At 59.4% G+C, this 21594-nt stretch overlaps 1 protein-coding gene across 14 annotated transcripts in view; it reads left to right on the forward strand.

Moving 5' to 3' along the window:
* DGKZ (diacylglycerol kinase zeta) overlaps positions 1-21594 on the forward strand; it is a 41309-nt gene that overhangs the window by 11588 nt on the left and 8127 nt on the right. For 3 of the 14 annotated variants that reach the window (XM_046643554.1, XM_046643550.1, XM_046643555.1), the window contains exons 2-8: positions 11852-11974; positions 16644-17368; positions 17688-17796; positions 18114-18209; positions 18540-18617; positions 19816-19872; positions 20261-20329. In XM_046643554.1, coding sequence (XP_046499510.1) covers positions 16662-17368; positions 17688-17796; positions 18114-18209; positions 18540-18617; positions 19816-19872; positions 20261-20329 — 1116 coding nt within the window. In that variant the 5' untranslated portion in view covers positions 11852-11974; positions 16644-16661. Of the gene's footprint in view, positions 1-6; positions 258-11851; positions 11975-16643; positions 17369-17687; positions 17797-18113; positions 18210-18539; positions 18618-19815; positions 19873-20260; positions 20330-21594 lie in introns of those variants that run through there. The other 11 variants (XM_046643557.1, XM_046643558.1, XM_046643565.1 and 8 more) reach the window with 7 other exon arrangements.

The raw sequence follows: 21594 nt of genomic DNA on the forward strand, positions 1-21594 counted from the left end.
CCGCGCCGGGCGGCACGGAGCGGGCGTGCTGAGCCCGGCCGCCGGCCCGGCATGGGCGTCTCCCGCGGGCCCGCCGCCGGCCGGGGCTAGGGCCGGATGGAGCCGCGGGACGGCAGCCCCGAGGCCCGGAGCAGCGACTCCGAGTCGGCCTCCGCCTCGTCCAGCGGCTCCGAGCGCGACGCGGGTCCCGAACCGGACAAGGCGCCGCGGCGGCTCAGCAAGCGGCGCTTCCCGGGTCTGCGGCTCTTCGGGCACAGGTGAGCGGGGCGGCGGCGGGCACCGGCCGGCATCCTCGGCCCCCTCGAGACTGACAGCTGGCGGAGGTCTCCCCCGGGCCCCGGCCGGACGGGCTGTCTTGGCGTTGGCTCCGTGCGGGGGTCCCCCGGCGTCCAGGCACTGGCGCCGGCCGCTTAGCGCTCCTCCTCTGTGGCATCGAGGCAGGGTCAGCTTCCCGCAGCGAGACAGTCACCTTGCCCCCTGGCACCGGCAGGTAGGGCCCCCGCAGCTGGGCGCTCGCCACTTCTTGGCACTGATAGCACAGGGCTCCCTCTGAGCCTCCTAGCCCCGGTGAGATGGGGGTCCCGCCGCCCCCCTGGGCTGCCGTGGTGCCCGGTCGCCTACTACCGCTGCATGGCATCTGCAGAACATGGCCCCGTTGCTCCTGTCACCACACATGCCTGTCCTGGGGCACTGGTCACTGATTTAGTCGCTCAGCGTTTTCAGCCTCTCGTTGGGATTGGGGGTGCCGGGCCACCTGTCCTCCATTGCTCTCAATTAGCAGGGAGACCCCCCAAACTCTCCTATTTCTAGGCAGTAGGTGTCTCTTCCCCTCCCTGCTTCCAGTCCTTGCTGGGAAAGGAATGGGCTGGACTGCAGTCTGGAATCTGTGCTGGCTGTTCAAGCTCCATCTTGCCCCCTCCCCCAGCACACCAAATGTCCCCATCTTGTGCCTGTGACGGGGCTTTGACCAGGACTCTGGTGAGGAACTTGGGGGAGGGTGTGGAAAGACTGAGTACAGACAGCTCATGACAAGCGCACCGGTGTTGGCTGGGAGCCGCTTCCTGCCACGGTATAGCCCCGTGTAAGGTGAGGGAAGATGGAGCCCCGTGAGGACCCCATCTGGCTCCCTGGGCTGTTTCCTGGCTGCCCCCTGCCCTTCCCCAGTGGCTGAGGAGCTTGTAGCCAATCAGCTAAGGACCCCAGAGCGAACTCAGACTGGACTCTGACCGCTTGGCGTCTGCCCAAGGCCACCCTCTCCCTTTTCTTCAGTTGCCCAGGCTTTGTGGCATTTGGTCCCCGTTTTGCCCTGTCCCTTCCCGGGGTAGACTTTACCCACGAGTGACATGGGCGATTGTCTCCCATTTTGTGCGTTGGTGTCCTTATAATGCTGACCTATGCCCTCTGCCTGCCTTCCCCCCAGCAGAGCCCTGCTCTTTGCACCTGCGCTGTGTCGCCAAGCACACCCAGAGAGCTGGATGCTCACACTGCCAGATGGAGCTCCGTGGGCTCTTGTGAAGCCACGCAGGCTTCAATGTCACATACAACGGGGCCAAGAGCAAAGCTTCTGGTACCTCTGTTTTGTCACCCACAGCCCTGCAAGATGGAGCACTTTACACCCAGCTCTGCAGGATGTCGCCTCCAGTGTTCACAGGCTCCGGAGGGGGCGGGAGGGGCTCCACCAGCGGCTTCCTGTCCCTGCCCACAGGGTGCCAAGTGCTGGCTCTTCTGACCTGTGGCTGCGCCCCTTCTGCAGGGCACAGATTTGCACGTGTAGGCATGAACTTTAGGCAGTTCCAGGAGGAAGAGCAAGACGCAAGAAAGCCAACAAGTACCTTTACATAATTCTTTCAAGTAAGCAGGATTAGTGTTATTTCTCCTCTTTTATAGATGACAAAAACACAGGCTCAAAGAGATAAGTCTTTTGCCCAGAGTCACAGAGCAAGGAAGAGGCCGAGAGAGAATTCGAACTCTAGTCTGATTCCAAAACCCACCTCCCTTTCTGTCTGCCAGGTCCCCAAACAGAACATCACACAGATTCCTAGACCTTCCCCTTGGCCTGTCTGACTCATGGGTCTGGAGGTGGTGCCTGGGTGTTTTTTAAAGCTTCCCAGGTGTTTCTAGTACGCTCCCAAGTTTGAGAAGCGCAGTGTTACGTCACTCTGGGGATGGGAAGTGATCTGAGAGGATGCTGAATAGAAGAAAGTCCAATAGCACCTTGAAAGCATGTAAGGAGTGTCCCCGGTGCAGTGGCACTGGGCTGGGGCAGTGGGGCATTCAGAAATGAATGTATTTGGAAAATCCAGTAGACTCAGGGAGAAGGCATTGGAGGAGAAGACTTTCCCCAGAGGGGCCTGGGAGCTCAGAGAATCAGATGCCCACTGGGGCTGACCTTCCTCCCCTGGCTTTGATCGTAGGGAGCAGGCAGGGCATTCAGGATAGTGCACCCACCCTGGGCACTGTCCCTTTCATGCTGTTTATTTGGTCCTGCCACCTTTGCTGGTTGCCAGTCTCAGGGGAAGGACCCAGTGCCCCAGCTGAATCCACCTTTTCTGCTCCATCTTTTCTGCTCATTCTTTACCTGGCTCTTACTTCCCATTGGGTGTCCACCCTCTGCGTTTCCCCCAACCTGCTCCTCTCCCCTCCCATGCACCCTCGAACCTTGGGGCTGAGGGGCCTGATAAATGAACAGACAGCGGCTGGAAGGGCGGATCAAGGATAGTACGTAGATGGTGGTGCCTGCTGCAGCTCTGGAGAATTCTGCGTTTGGATCTTGGCTCCGTGGGAGAGTTCTGTAATCAGTTCGCACGCTGTCCTGTGGGCCAGGGACAGGTAGCGGTGGGACGTGGGCCATGTGTTTGCCATCCCTGGCCCAGTCAGGTGGAACAGTCTCTGAATGGCAGCCTCTTTGGCATCTTCCTTCAGGAGGCTTTTCCTTAAAGCCCACCTCAGCCCCCACAACTGGCTTGACCTCGTGGAATCTGGGGAGCAATTTGCTGTCTCCCCCATTTTAGCCCAGTAAGACACAAAGCCGAGTGCTGATTCTCCCCAGCTCCATCCCACCTCACCTGTCCTTGTGGGGAGCCCTCAACCCCTCCATCCCTGGAGGAGATAGGGGCCCTGCTGGAATCCCGGGGCATCTCGGTTTTCCTTCAGCCTTAGCATTCAGGTTCTATTGGCCTAAGGTGCCGGGTCAGAAGTGGGAGGGAAGTCGACGCTGCCTCCCCTTCCAGGGCCCACCTGGAGAGAGGCCTCGCTCGTCCTCTGGCCTGGTCCCAGCAGCCTGACCCTGGGCAGGTCCCACAGCTTGTGGATTAGCTGGTTTTGCACCCTAGGGGCATCACTTCACACCTGCAGACATGGGGAGCCTCTGCCCATGGAGCCCCTGGGAGCCTCTGCCACCACTGCCCTTCATTAGTGCTCAAAGTCATTAGTTCCCAGAGGGCAAGAAGCTCACCTGCGGAACAAGTCTGAGACAATAGGCCCCATTTAGAGGTGATGCCACCTGGCCCCAGGTGAGCATGGTCCTGAAGTTCAGGCTGGCAGAGGGTGCCCGCCGGGCAGTCTGAGCCGAAGCAGCCCCGGTTTGGGTTGGTTTTGCAGTGACTGGGGAGGGGGTGTTGAGGGACGCCTCCCACTCCGAGGCGCCGGGATGTCTGGGAGCCCGAGGAGCCTCTTGGAGTGGTTTGTCTGCTCCCACTAAGACTGGGAGTGGCCCAGGTGGCCAGGGGAGGCGGGAGCAAGCCAGAGTCCCTGGATTCCCGCCAGTTTGGGAAGAAAAAGGGGCCTCAGTGGCTGAGCTGTGCATCGGTTCACCTCCCAGGCCTGCTCCCCACGCTCGCGACGTCTGGGCCAGTGGGGAGCTGGCCAAGGTCCGGAGCTAGGGTAGGGCTCTCAGGGTCTTCCTGCAGGAGTCTCTGCCTTACAGGTCAGGGGAGGGGAGGAGCAGCTCTTGTCATGTTCTCTCTGTGCCGTACGCCAAAAGGTCAAATCTCAGGATGCGGAGCCACCCAGGACGCTCAGTTGGCAAAAGAGAGCATGCGAGTGGGTGTCCTCCCAGGCAAGGACAGAGGAAGGACTGAGTGGCCCTGGTCAGGGAAAGCTAGGCCCTGGGCAGCTGGAGGTGGGAGGGCTAGAGAAACAGGGCTGCCCTCCTCAGTGTCCTTGAGCCCTCTCCAGAATTTGCCAGTCACCCCCCAAGCAGAGGAGGTGAGTGCGACGTTGGTCCTGAGGCTTGGCCTGTGCTGGTCCCCGGGAGAAGCAGAGGTTAGGTCCCTAGACCCCGCCAAAGGCAAGAAAGAGAGTTTCAAGGTCTGGAAGATGACCGGGGCACTTGCCCTGCAGTATCGCTAGAGTGACACCAGGGGGCGACAGCTGCCCTTGTGGGGAGGGCTGTGGGAGGGGAGCTTCTCGTTCTGGCCAGTCCGCTTGGACCAGACCTGCAGGAGGTGGCCCCACAGATGCCTCCTCCTGGCGAGTTATCTGATCTCTTGCTGCCAGAGTGGGGCCAGTCCCAGTGTGGCAGAAGGCAGGCCCTGAGCTTCCATGTCACCTGGCCCAACCCAGCCCCTCCCTGAAGATCGAGGCCAGTGAGGTGGCCTTGACTGGGCCACGGTCTCACAGCCAGCTAGGGGTTGTCTGGGACCCCAGCTCCGGCCCCCTGACTCCAGGGTCATGTCAATTTGTGGCACATCACAGGACCCCAGAGCCCTCCCTGCTTTCCTGGCGTGGCCCCTTCCCACCTGCCCTCTGCTCCTCCCCCTCGCCACCCCCTCTGCCTCTCCTCCTGGAGGCCACACCCCCCAGCAGTTCTCTAAGTCAGCTTGGGGCCAGCGTGGGTGAGGAGGGGGCTGGCCACCCCTGCGTCCAGGCTCCACGCTCCCCTGGGCCCTGGGTGGTGAGCGGGTACACTTCTGCATGGTGCCAGGCACTCGTCTCTTGCCCCCCTGACTGCTGCTGTGTTTCAGGTCCCCCATAGGGTATCAGCCCCACGTGGCACCTGCAGCGTGGTTCCCCACCCACCAGGGTTCTCAGCTCAGGCCTGGCTGCCACTCCCGTCACAGGTGGCAGCCTTCGAGGGCAGTTCCAGGGGGGAAGTGCCAGCCAGAGCAAGTGTCCTTGAGGAGCTCTCGTTCCGCCATCTTCCCTTTTGCTCTTTCCTCGGCTGAGACACCAGAGACATGGTTAGGCGGTGGGGAGCAGGTCTGAGTGAGCCCACGGGCTCTGTGGCCCGGGGAGAGGAGGGCGAGGTGAGGACATGAGCACCCCCACCCTCCCCTACACTCCCCTGCGTCCAGGTGAGTGCCATGCCAGCTCATCTTCTTCTGGCGATTACCAGTTGCCAGAAGCTTGTAAAGGCACCAGTTTCGTGTGATCCTCACAACATCCTTGTAGTTGGTTTGCTTCCCATTTTACGATGAGAAGCCAGGGCAGAGAGGTCAGGGGCCCGGCCCAGCATCACACAGCTGACGCCTGAGCCCAGACCCAAGGCTCTTTTCCCAACGCCAGGCTGCCCTCCTGGTCAGCACTCTCTTCTCCTGTTATTTTCCCATCCCCAAACTGGCGGAGCCCGGGAGGGGGTTTGAGTGCTCCGTGAGACTGAGAGACTTTTGTCTTGTGTGGGATTGGAGTGAGACCCAGGAGGTGATCTGCTCCCGGACCTCAAGGGGGAACTGCCACAGGGATCCCAGCTTCAGGGGGAGCAAGGCTGGGCTGGGGGAGACCCTTGAGTAGGGGCACTGGGGTTGTTAGCAGGTTGTCACATGGCTCCCTGGCTGGGTCTGGATGGAGGGGCAAGTCTGTGACCTTTATCTCGCTTTCAAAGGGCAGGGAGCAGGAGACTCAATGGACGTGTTCAAAGGAGCCTGTGCTATCACCCTGGGGGCAGTGGGTGGCTTGTGGCCTAAGGAGAGGTGCTTGGCGCACCGGGCCTCATTTGTACCCAGCGCCTCGTGGTGAGAGCTCTGAAGAGAGAGGGAGGGCCCAGAGCGCCCCTCTGCTTTCAGAGACCTGCTCCCCCTTGCTCCTGGCCGAGCGCCAGCTCAGAGCTCCCATGGAGAGGCCTCTCCGCTGCCAGGGCTGAGCCCCATCACAGCACTTGCCAAAATAGCTGTCCGGGAGCCTGGGCCTGCGCCGCCCACGCCCCAGCATCTCGCGGGTTCACAGCTTGCCTGTCTCTCCACCCCCCTTCCCCAGCTTGCTGACATTTTCCTGAGGCGGGGGCGGTTGTGAAAGGGGGCAGGCTGGTTCCTGCTCCCCAGCCCACAGAGACACCCCACTGACACAACCTGCCCCCCTCTCCTTCCTCTGGAAGGCCTCCTTAGGGAGCAGACCCTCCTTCCAGCCCCACAGACGTGGGCTTCCTGCTGTGCGACAGTGTAAGGAGCACACTTGGGGTCCCGTGCCACTGCTGAAACCCAGCCACAGAAGACCCAGGGCATCCCCGGCGAGCTCTTCTCTCTCTGGGGGGTCTCTTTCAAAAATTGTTTTTAAATCTTTTAAAAAACATTAAATATTTTGCAATTAGAAAGGTACACAGAATAATGTCGTACCCGCCTCTTAGCTCGGTCAAATCTTACCCTTATGTCGTATATGCTTTAGATAGAGATGGAGGCCCCCGTCTCCCTCCCCGGAGGAAACCACAGTCCTGGCGGTGGCGGTTGTATGCCCATGCCTGTTTTAAAGTTTCTCCTACATAGCTGTGCATCCATAGCCACATATAGTACTCTTTTTGTGGTTTTGCACTTGATTTAAATGATATACCGTATGTATTCTGAATTTAGATTTTTCCCTCTATATCGTGTGGAGTTTAAGCGTCTTGAAATGTGAGCTCTGGTGAACCCATTTTAACTGCTTTATCCTATTCCTTTTTGTACCTGTATAGCAGCTTATGTGCCCCGGCTCCTGTTGATGGACATCTAGGCCGATGGCAGGGGTTTTGTCATAGAAGCTGTCCTTCAGAGACTGTTCTCGTACTTGGTCCTGTGTGCGCTGCCCCAGTGCTTGGTTAGAGTGGGGTCTCTTCAGCCTAGACACCTGTTGCCCAATTGTGCTCCAAAGTCGTCGTCCTCATTTGTAGGCCTCAGGAGTTACTTTCTTTCTTCGAAGTGTTGGTAAACTGAGGAATTGCTTACTGTGAACAAACACTGTCTCTGTCAAGCTTGCAGCGGTCTGGTGAGGAGGACGAGGCGGGTGCTGTCCCCCTTATCAGATGAGGAAATGGAGGCTCAAGGTAAAGCCTGGCTCGAGGTCACATAGCGAATCTGAGGCAGAACCTTCTGTACCTTTGAGTCCAAATCCTCGGACAAGACCTTTGTCCCCTGCGACCTCTCAGATTTTGGGCACAGTTCCTGACCGAAAGGCAGGAAAACCCCCGTGTTGGGTGCACGGAAGCCTGCGGGGCAGGGTGGGGCCCCGGGGCTGACCGCGGATTCTGAGAATGTCTTCTAGGAAATGGAGGGGGGAGCAACGTGACCAGAAGGTTCAGAGGGGGAATTAAATTTTGAATGAGGGATGATGGGGGAATGCTGCTCGTGGCAGATGGGGAATGGGAGCCTGCCGCAGACACGAGAGAAGCCAAGGAGAGGGGCCGTCACCAGAGAAGAGGGATGGAGGGCCAACCGGGGGTTTGTGACACTCTCAGCAGGGGGTTGGGCGTCTCAGAGGGAGACATCAGCAATCCATCAGAGATGAGTTTCAGTTGTCTCTGAGATCAGAGAGCTCAGCCCAGACCAGCAGCGTACCCACCCAGTGCTGGAGGGAGGCCTCAGGAGCTGGGCAGCGCTGGGTCACTGGCCTGCCTGAAGCCCTTTGCTCTCAGCTTGATCCGTGAAGCTGAGCCTGGACCATTCACTTTTCCCTCCATTCGCTCTTCAAACCACATCCGGCACTTCTAGGCCCTGGGGATGCAATTACAAGCAATACACCGTCCCAGGGGCTCACAATCTGGTGGGGAATACAGACTTGTAAACCAGGGCTGTTGGCCCAGAATGACTGAAGGGGCCGGAGCGTGGGAGCAGCTAACCCCCCAGGAGCCTGGCCTCCGGAGAACTTTCCAGCAGAGCCAATGTCTGAACCAACTCTGAAAAGATGAGAGGGAAAAGATAAAGGAGAGTTCACTAGGCAGAAGAGGACAGTTGGATTCCAGGTGCCAGGTGCACAAGCACAGAGGGACCCATGGTGCTTTGACAGAAGCATCTAGAGGGAGGGAATGAGAGGTTAAGAGCTTGGGCCTGGAGCAGACTCCTGGGTTGGAATCCCAGCTCTGCCACTTATTAGCTGTGTGACTGCAGGCAAGTTATTTAATCTCTTTGTGCCTCAGTTTCCTCATCTGTAAAACGGGGATAATAATCCTATTAATTTTTATGAAATTAAGTGAGTTAATACTTGTAAAATGCTTAGAACAGTGTCTAGCCCAGAGTGAGTTATGTGTTTGTCAAATAAAATGTGAAAAGTATGAGAGGGGGCCGGCCCAGTGGCGTAGTGGTTAAATTTGAGCACTCCACTTCTGTGGCCCTGGGTTTGCAGGTTCGGATCCTGGGCGCAGACCTAGCACCGTTGGTCAAACCACGCTGTGGCAGCATCCCACTTAAAAACAAAATGGAGGAAGATGGGCACAGATTTAGCTCAGTGACAGGCTTCTTCGAGCAAAAAGCAGAAGATTTGCAACTGATGTTAGCTCGGTGCCACTCTTCCTCACAAAAAAAAGAAAAAATATGTATGGGAGTGAGCTGAGGGAGGAGGCTGGGAGGCCTGCTGCCTGTCAGGCCCAGGTCTTTGCATTGTGCTCTGGTGGCAGTGGGCTGGATGGCTTGGAGGGCAGGCCCTAAAGGAACGAGTCAGTTGTTCATTCCACACACATTTCTCTGGGGCTGACCAGGAGTCAGACCCTGAGACAGGCACCGGGGACATGAAGGAGAGACTGGGGCTGTTTCAGCAAGAGCTCAGAGCTAAGGTCCTGGCGCGGCCCCCAGCGTCTGAGGCAGCCCCTCCCCTCCCCTCCCCTCCTTGCCCACCACCCTCACCTTGTGACTTCATGTCGCCGAATCCTGCTGTCCAGGTTTTATAAAGGAAGCCAGGAGAGCATGGAGTGGGCAGGGCACCCGGCTCAGAAAGGGGCTCAGCTGTCGCTCTTGGGGCCTCTGGAGAGGAGAGAAGGTAGCTGCTAAAACCAAGGCTGTCGCCATCCACTTGTGTGCACAGAGAGAAGTGGCCTGGGCCGGCCTGGGCCTTGTGGTCAGCCCTTGGGTGCGGGACCCTTCTCCCCCCTTATGGCTCTGGCCCCTCCCCCACAGAATTCCCTGTTCCTTCCTCCTGAGCTGATCAGCAGGAAGCACTGGCCTCACTGCCAGGCACCGTGCTCGGCGTGCCCAGATGCGCTAGAACTGGCCCCTGGCCTCCAGGAGCTGGCGGTCTGGTGGGTGGGAGGAACGAGGCATATGGACTTGAGAGAATCAGGACTCCCAGGGGTCCAGTGGCAGAGGAGCCAAACGGGGGGTGGGGATAATCAGTGGGAGTGACGTGTTCTTGGCTAGGGCAGCTGCGAGAGTTGGGATTTTGATACCAGGTGGGGAAGGGGGCCAGGATTCCAGGCAGAAGCTACGCCACGTGCAGGGACACAGCAGCGAGCTTGGGCACAGCCAGACTGGGGGGCAGAGAACACGTTGGCTTGGTTAGAACCAAGGGTGAGTCAGGGCATCGGAGAGCCACACACCGAAGCCACCTTCACCAGGCTGGAGGATTCGGGCCTCCTTTTGAATCCGTGGTTCCCAAAGTATGGTCCTAGGAGTGCCCTAGAGCCTTTCCAGGCATTTCTGAGGCCAGAACTATTCTCATAACACTACTTTCGGAGCTGTCTTTTTCACTGTATTAATATTTGACTGATGGTGCAGAAGCAATCCTGGGTGAAACTGCTGGAACCTTCACACAGATCAGGGCGGTGGCCCCAATGTAAACCAGCAGCCATTGTGTTCTTCCCACTCACAGCAACAAAAAATGCAGTAAAAGGGTTAATTTCATAAAGCTGGGATCCTTGAGATACATCTTTTTAAATACTCTGTATGAAGAAATATGACATGTACGTAATATACTTTTACTGCAAGCTGAACTCTGCTGGTTCTCTTGAAAAGCACTCTTGTGACTGAATTGCAAGCTGTACTAGTCACTGTTTTTAAGGAACACCATTTTAATTTGAAAGAACACCTGACATGCAAAACTCTTCAGACTTAGGTATTAGGCAGACGTTTTCTCAAAAATGAATGAAGTGAGCTTGTCACTTCAAAAACAGCATCCGTATTTGTTGCTAATGATAAAATTCGAGCTTTTGAACGAAAATTAGAATTTTGGAATCCTCAGATGCACTCTCTAGAGCCTGAGAGCTTCCCAGGACTTAAAGACTTTTCTCATGAGACCCGGAATATGTTAGCAAGTGTGGTTTTTTGATATTGCACGAGGAAATGTGTCAACATTTGGAAGATCTGCACAATTCACTAGCCCAATATTTTCCAGTGACCAATGCTTGACGTTACGAAATTCAGAAAGCAAGATGGGCCAGTGAAAGGTTCAGTGACGGGGCTCCAGATTCCACACAGCCACTAACCTTTAAGAAACTGCCGCTTGTCGTATTTTAGTGTAGTTGCAAAGTGTCCATAATTGGCTGAAAAGGCTATTAAAATACTCCTTCCTTTTCTAAGTACACGTCAGTATGAGGCAGCGTTTTCTTCGTATACTTCAGCTGAAACAGCACATCACAACAGATTGCCTGCAGAGGCAGGTACGAGAATCCGGCTGTCTTCTATTAAGCCAGGCATTAAAGAGATTTGCAAAAATTTTAAAAATGTCACTCTTCCCACTAATTTTTTTTTTTAGAAAATAGTTTAGTTTTCCTAAAAGTCTGTTTTATTTCTTAACGTGTCATGGGTTTGTTGTTTTTAAAGGAATTAACACATACTTGAAACGTTTCTCCGTTTAAATTCTAATACAGTAAATATTAATAGCTCTAACCCCCATAATCAAAGCCTTTTTGGGATCTTCACTTCAAGTTTTAAGTGTGAAAGAGTCCTGGGACCAGGAAGTTTGACAGCTGCCACCCTAGCCCCTCGGGAGCCAGGCGGGCATCCTGGGCAGGATGTGGGTGTGCAAGGGGCTGGCCTCCCCTGGACACGAGCCAGGGCAGCTGGGACCCGCCCCGTTGGCAGGGCTTCGAGACCCAGGATCTGGAGTCCCAGCTCAGCCACTTGTGAGCCGTGGGCGGTCACAGGCCTCCACGGCCTCAGGTGCCCCTTCATTTACCATAATGCCACCAGCGCAGGGGAATTGCAAGCCTCTTTTCTGATACCGCGTGTGAAAAAGTGCTTTATAAGTTGTGAGACACTTGACAGATATTTATTTTTGTGGTTATTAGGTCTGGAGCCAGTGCTTAGCTGTCTCGGATGCTTTTCTCAGACCCCAGAAGACCTGTCCCGTGGGTGGGAGACGGCGTTAGGTGGCCAGCTCCCCTTCCGGCCTGACCCCCAATCTCCCCCACACACACCCCCACCCCCGCCTCCTGGAGCTGAGGCAGGGGCTGCGCTGAAACAGGTGCCAGAGGGAGGGGAGGCTACTGGGCTGCCCGTCACTCAGCCTGGCTCTGGGAACTTTGGGGAGAGAAGCCAGGAGGCAAAACTCGTGCACGCTTCTGTGCCCGCCCACCTACCCTCCGCCTGCCTGCTGCAGGGCCCGGAGCCACCGCTGGGAGAGGAAGTGCAGTCGGTTACCAATCGGGTTATTTTCATAACGGCTGTCTCAGCTGGGGGGAGGCGGGTGGCGAGGGGGAGGGGGCAGATGAGCAGCCACAGCCGCTCGCTCTCCAAACTAGGACTTGCAAGCCCGAGGCCGGCAGCCTGGAGCTGGAGCCAGAGCCGGGGCTCGCCTGCCCACGGGGACCCAGGCCCCCACCTGCTCGCCCACCTCCTGCCTGCCACCCTGCCTTCCAGATCAGGTCACAGGGGGCACCCGCAATCCTTCCTTGCCTTCTGCTTCCTCCCTGCTCTCTGTGTCTGGGGGGGGGTCTGGGGAGGGGTGGATCAGGGTGGGCCCAGGCACCATCATCCCAAGATGAGGTTCCTAAAGCTGATGGAAAGGTTCAGGGGAAGGGAATGTCGGGCTTTGGCCCCTGAGCCAGGGAGCCAACACTACTGGCCTGTCACCTCTCTCACCGTGCAGCCCTGGTCCCCCTACTCCCCGCTGTGCATTTCTGTTTGTTTTGTTTTGTTTGTGGCAGGATCCCCTTGGTGAGTAGAGACCTTGGGGAAGGTGGGATCCTGCCTCACCAGTCCCTGTCACCTTCCCTCCGACCTGGGGGCTGTGGGAGCAGAGCAGCCGGAGGTGGCTTCTGCCTGGCAGTCTGCTGGGGGGCAGCTCCCTGCCCTTGCTCTGGGGCTGCTGGAAGAGGGGCCACCGTGCACCATTCCCAGCCTGCACCCAGGGGAAAGGCATGTATGGGCCCTGCCCACAGCATGGAATGGGTGCTCTGGCTGAATCCCACAGGGTGTCCTGGGCGAGCACCTAAGGAGGCAGAGGAGTCCCTGGGGGTCAGGCCTGGTATCGGGGCAGAGGGCATTCCTCACAGCTGAGCAGACACCCAGGTGGCTCCGGCTGCCAGGCTCTCTTCCTCATGTGGTGGGTGGTGGCCACCCTGGGTACTCCTGCTTCCCTTTCTGGGTTCCCACCCCCACCGCAGGCAGAGACAAACGCAGGAGGCGGCACGATCCACATGCCCTGGTGTCTGCCGTGAGCAGAGGCCACGCCAGGCCCCCACGCTCTGCCAGGTGTCATATTGTTAGGTACTTTATATTGCCATCTCATCAGAGCGGCCTATGCCAGCCTTCTGAGCTAGTGGTACCATTCCCATTCTGCAGATGAGGACATTGAAAGGTCAGTTGATCAGCCCAGGAGAGCACTGGCAGCTGCAGGGTTCCAAAGCCTTTGCACTTTTCCACTTGCAGCAGCCCCAGCGGGTGAGATGTGCTGGGCTAGATGGCCGGGTCCTTCCAGTCGGGCACTTGGGCCCGCTCGCCCACACTGGCGGCTGCCTGAGCTCGGCTGTCCTTCAAGGGCGCGTGGCCAGACACCACCATGCGTGCCTCTCCTGCACATCCTTTGTCCTTCCCAGCCCCCAACAGCCAGCTGGAGGTTGATGGGGCCCCTGAGTCCTTTCCTATACTGTCCCCTTTGGACGTGACAGGCTTCCCCCAGGCCTCCCACCCAGAGGCTGAGGGGTAGCCATTTTGCTCTGCTGTTGGTGTCAGAAGCCTGTGGGGCCTCCTCCAGTGACCTTTACACATACTCTGTGGTGTGCTGAAGGTGACAGCGTGAGGTGAGAAGAAGCTGCTGCTCAGAGCTGGGCTGTGGGAAAAGGCTCCCAGCCCAAGCAGGGGACAGGCTGGGACAGGCCGGAAGCCAGCCCGGGCTTCCGACCAGACCCAGGAGAAGCCTCGGCAGAGATAGGAAGTCAGGAGTCAGGCTCTTGCTGACCAGAGGACAGAGGTTGCTATGGAGACCAGAGGAACAGGAAGCATGGGGCCAGGGGAAGGGGCGTGGGAGCACAGAGGCGTGGGTGCCTGGCAGGAGAGCTTGTCATAAAGGTCAGATCAGCCAGTCTGACAGCCTCCTCGAACAAATAAGGAAACTGAGGCCTGTGAGGGGACAGCTTTGCACATGGTCACACAACCCTGGCCTGGCCTGCCTTCCTCCCTGCTCGGACTGACCGCACCATCAGGCAGCCGAGGAGACTCCCGATGGATGTGGACCTGGCTGCCTGGTGGCGTGGGGCCAGAGCACTGTGGGAGCACCTGTAAGCGGGCCCCCGTGTTGTGAGGCGGGAGGTGTCGGCCACCTCTTCCTCCTGGCCCTTCTTGTCAGTGTGGGTCTGGACCAGCAGACAGAGCCCAGCCGTCACCACCACCCGCTGAGCGCCTGCAGCAGCCCCCCACCTCCCACTGACTGTGGCGTTTTGTTTTCTGGGTGACACTAGCATCAGGCGGTGTGTCCGGGTGACTAATCTCCTCCAGGCTGGGCAGCTGTCACAGGGCAGCCTGACTAGACGGGCGGGGAAAGCAGACACCCTGGGGGAGTGCTGGTAGGTTGGTGCCCTGGCAGCAGGGGCCAGCTGGGCCTTCAGGCTCATCTTCTGGGTGCAGGGCAGACCTGGGTTCAGGTCCCCGTTCTGGCACTAACCGGCCATGTGGCCTTGAGCACGTTCCTGCCCCTCTTCAAGCCTCAGTTTCCTCGTCTCTCTGGTGGAGCCGTGCTTCCTGCCTGCCCTGCAGGGTTGTGGTAGGATCAGACATGATGATGAATGGAAGTGCTTAGCCCAGGGCCTGTCCCACAGGAGGTGGTCAGTCAATGTGACCGGGGGCTGGCCTGCTGGAGCAGCGGTGAAATGCACACATTCTGCTTTTGGCAGCCCAGGGTTCGCCACTTTTGATCCTTGTGCGGACATAGCACTGCTTGGTACGCCATGCTGTGGTAGGCGTCCCACATATAAAGTGGAGGAAGACGGGCATGGATGTTAGCTCAGGGCCAGTCTTCCTTGGAAAAAAGAGGAGGATTGGCAACAGTTAGCTCAGGGCTAATCTTCCTCAAAAAAAAAAAAAAAAAATGTGACCCTTACTGTTCCTGTTAGGGTTCCCGTCTCTACCCCATCCCCAGCCTCGTGGCCCAGGAGGAAATACCCTACTCTTCTCTGTATCTTTCCAGATAGACTTGGGGTCCAACCTTGGCTCTACCCTGACTAGCTGTGGCCTTGGGGCAAGCTACCTCTTTGCGCCTCAGTTCCCCTGCAGGAACATGGCCTGATGCAGTGCTGTCCTTCAGGCTTGCTGTGCTTTATAAAGTGGCAGACGTATCTGAGGAGGCTTACACGGTGTGTGACACATGCGAACACTCGGTAATGTGAGCTGTGACGATGTCGATGTTAGGAGGAAGCCGAGGGCCCTCTGCCCACAGAGCTGCCTCCTGCCCGCCTCCCTGTCGCCTGCAGGGGATGAGGACTGTAACAGCCAGGGCACAGGAGCCGGGCAGTCCTGGACGCTGCCTCCCCAGGCCCGGCTGCCTCCACCGCTCGCTGATCATAGGAGCTCAGACCCCTGGGCCCCCGTCTGCCTCCCCCTCAGGGCCCCTGCACCCACCCAGGGCTGCGGCCAGACGCTGCCTGCCCGGACCCACCCAATCAAAGAGTGCGGTGGCTGGGTGGGTGGGTGGGCGGAGTAGGCGCAAGACATGCGGCCCTGCCTGAGTCCTCAAGCCCACCCTCTCCCACCATTTGTCCAGGGCTCCCACCCCCCGCCCCCGCCCCGCCTGACCACTGCCAGGCCCTCTGCAGGCAGAAGAGCTTCTGTCAGCCCCAGTCAATGTCTCATGGCCGTGATGGGCCCCCCTCTGGCTGCCAGGGCCCGGGAGAGCCCCTGATGGCAGGACACAGGCATCCCCAGACACTCTGGCGGCCTCGCCCCCCGAAGCGTATCTGGCTTCCTGCCCTTCCCCCACGGTTAGGGAGAGGCAAGGGTGCAGGTGACCCCAGCGGCCTGTGAAGAAGGGGTGCAGGGGTCGGTGAGCGGGTGAAGGAGGCGGGGCACGTGTTCAGAACAGGTCAAGGGAGGGCGGCTGGAGCGAGGATGGTCACCAAGGGTCCCGCCTCCCTGCAGGAGGGAGCTCTGGGCAGCTCAGGGTTTGGGCCTTGGAGAGTTGGAGCTGCTGCATTGGCCCTAAGGACAAGGTGCAGTTCACGGGCTCCCTCAGCGACAGACTGGGAAGGTTTTCAGACGTTGCCCATTGTCACACGTGGGAAGTCTGTAATCTGCCTCTGCAGACCAGTCTACTTCTAGAAAAGTCCTTACCGCCAGCCCCTCGGATACGGACATGCACCCCCCCCCCAGAATCCAGAAGGCTGTTCTCTCGGCTCTGGCCTCTTGCGCTTCCATACGAAGTCCCCTGGGTGAAGATGGGTGGCTGCTCCGCTGCCTCTCCGGCTCTCTCTCGGAGGGCCTCCTTTCCCCAGGGTCCTTTGTCCCTCGGTCAGGTGTCAGCCTCTCCAGTTCCACAGGCCGCTCAGCCTGACCCGGGCCTGGGGCTGAGAGAGGCTGGCTCTTCCCAGGTCTGAGTTGCTTTTCAGAGAGCCTTGTTTACGCCATGTCCCAGGAGGGGACACCTAACCCGAACCTGCCCCATGTTGGTGGCAAAGCAAAATCCCGCCGAGCAGGAAAGCCTTGCTCTCGGCTGACGGTCTATCCAGACCGCCTCCGGACTGGAACCCAGGCCTCCGGACTTCCAGCTTCCCTTTTCTTTCCCATCAGCTTCAGGGAGCGCAGCCGAAGCCGTGTGGGCCGGGGCTCTGGGTTATGGTGCCTGGACAGGGGAGCCCCCTCCTCCGCCTTACTCCTCGGGCAGCCTAGGGGTATAAGTTGGGAGGGCGCCAGTGCTTCCCAAAGCGGGAAGTGTGCGCTCCCTGGTACCCTTGAACACCCCATTTACAGAGGTCAGAGGCCATCATCCTCCCTCCCAAGCGTCCCCTCCCTGCTCAAAGGGCAGAGGCTGTGATGGGCTCCTGGGCACAGGATGGGCCATGGCCTGGCCTGGCTCCTGATGCTCCCGGTCTCTGTGCCCAACAGCCACCTGCTGCCCCTGCCATGGAGACCTTCTTTAGGAGACACTTCCAGCGGAAGGTGCCAGGCCCTGGAGAGGGGCAGCGGCGGCCCGGTGGTGTGGGGCTGCCCACGGGCAAGGCCCGACGCCGCTCCCCTGCCGGCCAGGCCTCATCCTCCCTGGCACAGCGGCGCCGCTCCAGCGGCCAGCTCCAGGGCTGCCTCCCGGTCTGCGGGGTGGGGGCCCAGGGCACCCGCCGCCGGCGCTCCAGCACCGCACCCCCCTCCTGCAACCCCCGCTTCCTCGTGGACGAGGTGCCCACCGCACAGCCTGCCACTGGTGGGGCCCGGCTTCTGGGCGCACCCCTGCTGTTGGCCGGGCTTGTGGGCATGAATGAGGAGGAGGAGGGGGAGAGGGTCCAGAAGGACATGACAGTTGCGGCATTGAGTGCCACCCAGCCAGGTGCCGAGAGCCCAGGGTGCCCCCCGCCCCAGGCCGCCCGGGCCCTGCTGCCTGTGCCACGGTGCCTGCGCCGGCGCCGCACCTCCTCCCACCTGCTCCCTGCGGACGTGGTGTACGACTGTGCCCGCTGGGGCCTGCACGGTTACTACAGCTGCCTCAGCCAGCAGCGGCCCGGGGGCCAGCACCCTGGCCCCATGATGCCCGCCCGTGTGCGCCCGCTCTCCCGCAGGCGCCAGGTAGCCCTACGGCGCAAGTCAGCCGGACCCCAGGCCTGGAGCGCCCTGCTTGCGTAGGTATAGCTGCGGCCTCCAGGGGGGCTGGCATGGAGCAGGGACTTTGAGGCTCTGCCTGGCCTGCAGGCATCCCGCTTGGCAGCAGCTCTGGGCAGGGCCCGGAAGCCAGCGTGCCCTAGAAGGGTCGTGAGGAGGGCAGAGCCTCTTACAGGGGTCCTCTCAGGGTCTGGCTGCCATGGGGGTCCTCCACCCTCCCTGCTGCGTCCCTGCCTGGCCCTTGGGTCGAGGTCACAGTGAGGGCAGAGATCCCAGGTGAGGGGGGAGGAGCAGAGTCGCCAAGTGCTCAGCTGGCCTCAGCTGTCTCCTTTTCTGTAGGAAAGCCATCACCAAGTCGGGCCTTCAGCACCTGGCCCCCCCTCCTCCCACTCCCGGGGCCCCGTGCAGCGAGCCAGAGCGGCAGATCCGGAGCACTGTGGACTGGAGCGTGAGTGGCGGGGTGCTGGGAGGAGCGGAGGGGTACCAGCCCCCTGGGGGCTCTGGGAGCAGTTGCGGACGGAGGTACTCTGGGCAGCTGCGAGCGGAGCCCATGGGCCTGTGGGATCGTGGTACACCTCCTGGGGTGGCCACATTTGAGCCGAGCCCTAAAGAGTAGGGACAGTAGGGAAAACAGGATGGAGCAAAGTGGATGGTGGTGGCTGGAGCAGGGTTGTCTTGGGAGAGAGAGGGTTGGCGGGGCAGGGCACGGGTGACTGATGAGCCAGGTGGCAGGCGTGCACTGAGTGTGTTTGTCCCATGGTCTAGGAGTCGGCGACATATGGGGAGCACATCTGGTTCGAGACCAACGTGTCGGGGGACTTCTGCTATGTTGGGGAGCAGTACTGTGTAGCTAAGATGCTGGTGAGTGAGCTGTGTGCGGCATGCTGCCCCCTGGTGGTAGAGCCGGGTCTAGATGCCTGTAGGCCAACCCCTGCTAGCTGGACCGCTGCAGCCCTTCCTGGGGAAGGTGGGAACCAGGCTCTTGCCTGATTGCCCCTGCTGTGGGCTGCCCCCAAGGATGGCGAGGAATGGGAGCTGTGTCCGGATGCCAGGAGCCAAGAGTAGGGGTTCCCGGGACACAGGGAGGGCCGCTCTGCTGGGGCAGACGTGAGGCTTTCTCAGTCTGCCCTGGAGCAGCATCCTGGATGGAGGCACCTGGTGCCTCAGGGGCCTGCTCTTCCTTTGCTGCAGCAGAAATCGGTGTCCCGGAGAAAGTGTGCAGCCTGCAAGATCGTGGTGCACACCCCCTGCATCGCTCAGCTGGAGAAGGTGAGTGTGGTTCTCAGCCTTTCCCACCCCGCCCCTTGGGCTGCTGAAGCCCCCTCAGCACTCCCGCATGCCTGCACACGCACATTCACATGTTCCATAAGCATCGCCTGCCAGGGGCACCCCGGTGTGCATTGTGGTGAAGAGCCAGGGACCCTGGAACCGAAATGCCTGTGTTTGAATCTGGCTCCCCCTTCATTAGCTGCTCTATCCCCACTGCCTGGAACAAGCCTGGCACAGAGGGGGGCTCACTGACTATTAGTCGACAGGATGAATTAATGAATGATGGCCGTGACACCATTTTATTAGTCTCCAAACTAAGAAGGGGCCATTGCCTTGCTGAAGCTCCATAACTCAGCCGTGGCTGGGCCGGTCCTGTGTAACCCCAAAGCCTGGCTCTGTCCCCAGCACACTGCCACTTAGAGATGCTTCCCCAAGGACCGTTGTCCACAGTGTGTCTGCAGCTGGAAGCATGTCTAGGCCTGTGCTTCCGGACGGATGTAGCAGGAACACTGGGCGGGGGGTCCAGGCAGAGGGTGGGAGGGCTGCCGTGGCCAATCAGGGCTCTCCAGGCAGCAGAAACACAGACCGACACCCGGGAGAGCCTGCAGGACTAGGAATGGCACGAGCCAGGCTAACGTGGGCTTCCTCCCCAGCCGCCGCCGCATAGAGAGAGGCTTTCCTACAGCCTTGCTGAGGCCGAAGCAGGGACAGTTAGGGAAAGAGAAACACGGGCAGCCCCAGCATTGCACACCTGTCACCATCCCCCCCCCAGGAGAAAGTCAAACCAGGGTTCCACGAATTAGCTAAAGGTCTCCAGGGACCAGTCAGCACAGGTGTGCCAGCAAGGACTGGGGTGCCAGCGTGTGCCTGGCTGAGCGTGCTGGAGGTCGAGGGAAGATACAGGAGGAGTAAATTAGGGTGCTGTTCTAGCACAGGAGATGGCCGGAAAGGCCCAGCTTCCCCATCCCAGGATACTGGGCAGAGGAAGGAAGGACTCCTTCTGGCTGGTGGAGAGGGGGCAGGGATGCAGCAGGGCCTCTGAGAGGAGGCGTCTCACGTTCTCAGGGCTCCCAGGATGAGCTGGGGCTATCCCTACCTTGTGACGATGACTCTGAGTGACCCTTGCCCCCAGTGGGTGGCCTTACGCCTGATCCTGGAGGGAAGTTCTGACATCTTGCTGGTCTTGCGTGTTTTACAGATCAACTTCCGCTGTAAGCCGTCCTTCCGTGAGTCGGGCTCCAGGAACATCCGTGAGGTAAGTGCCCAGCATGGTCAGGGGCAAGGAGGCCCTGAGTTTCCAGAGTGGACCTCTCGGGAGTGTCTCCAGAGCGCCAGCAGGGGGCACTCCTTCCAGGCTGCTCTGGGGCCCGGGGAGGTGTGAGGGATGGGGCTCTGAGAAGGTTTCCAAGGGAAAGCCTAGCTGTCCCGGCCTGCAGGGGGTGGGGCACCCATGTCTCTGTCCCCCTGGGAGCCTTAGCCCTGTTCGGGGCCACAGAGAGTGTCTGCAGCCCTTCTCACTGACGCGCAGGACCGCAGAGAGCTTCCTGCAGCACCCCATCATGGATACACTGAGGGGTGCAGGCCACTGAGCCTGTTCTCCTCCACCCCTCCCTCCCTCCCATGATGCTTCCCTCCTCCACCAGCCAACCTTTGTGCGGCACCACTGGGTACACAGGCGGCGCCAGGATGGCAAGTGTCGGCACTGTGGGAAGGTAAGAGCCCCTGCCCACTGGACGCGAGCCCCGTGCTGTGCGTCCAGGGTGGCCTGTCCCTCACTGGCTGTGTCCCCAGAGTACAGAGTCCCAGGGCTCGCTCTCAGCCTGGCTGCAGCGCCCAGGCAGCTCCGAAACACCCTGGTCTCCGGCTGAGCAGGAGAGCAGGGAGCGCTTCCGGACTGCTTTGAGGTCGTGAAGGGGCCCTCTGAGAGTCACGCACCATACTCTTTCGCTGACACCACCGCTGCGTGCCGAGCGCCTGTGGGGCGCCGAGCGCTGAGCTGGGCAGGGGGCTCCTGCCCTCCTGGAGGAGGCTGGGGCTCCAAGGCGGACTCTGCAGGCCGTCTGCCCGAGCCCCGTCCGCAGGCGTTCTGTGCAGTAACGCGTGTCTGCTTCCTGTCCGTGTCCGGTGAGCAGAGGCTCCCAGAGGATTGGGGCCTGTCGCTCTCTCCTCCGTTTATCCTCAGCGCCCAGCATGGTGTCGACACGTAGTGGGCCCTCAGTAAATGTCTGTGGAAGGAGCCAGGGATGAACGTGACAGGCACTGTGAAGAAGGATAAAGTACTCTAAGAGCACACAGGGGCCTGGCGGGGCTGGGGTCGTGAAGGAGGGGAGCTGAGTCAGGCAGGCGTTAGCTGTGGACCTGCCCCCCCAACACTTTGCACTCAACTTCAGAGAGTCTGGGCCCCTTGCTAAAACTCCCTGCTCAAAGGGGTGGTTTTTTTTTTTTTTGAAGAAGAAGAAGATTAGCCCTGAACTAACATCTGCTGCCAATCCTCTTCTTTTTGCTGAGGAAGACTGGCCCTGGGCTAACGTCCGTGCCCATCATCCTCTACTTTATATGTGGGACACCTACCACAGCATGGCTTGCCAAGTGATGCCATGTCCGTACCCGGGATCCGAACCAACGAACCCAAGACTGCCAAAGCGGAACATGCAAACGTAACCACTGCGTCACCGGGCCAGCTCCTCAAGGGGCTTATTTTATAGCTTCTTGAATTTAAAAAAATGTGCTCCGGGGGCCGGCCTGGTCACGTAGTGGTTAAGTTCGTGTGCTCTGCTTTGGCAGCCAAGGGTTTGCAGGTTCAGATCCCAGGTGTGGACCTACACGCCACTCATCAGGCCATGTTGTGGTGGTGTCCCACATACAAAATAGAGAAAGATTCACACAGATGTTGGCTCAGGGCCAATCTTCCTCACCGGAAAGAAAAAAAAAATGTGCTTAGTTTCCCTGGGTAGAGAGAGGTTGGCACAGAAGAAGG

Source organism: Equus quagga, chromosome 17 (assembly GCF_021613505.1).
Source record: "Equus quagga isolate Etosha38 chromosome 17, UCLA_HA_Equagga_1.0, whole genome shotgun sequence".
In the NCBI taxonomy this organism is placed as follows: domain Eukaryota; kingdom Metazoa; phylum Chordata; class Mammalia; order Perissodactyla; family Equidae; genus Equus; species Equus quagga.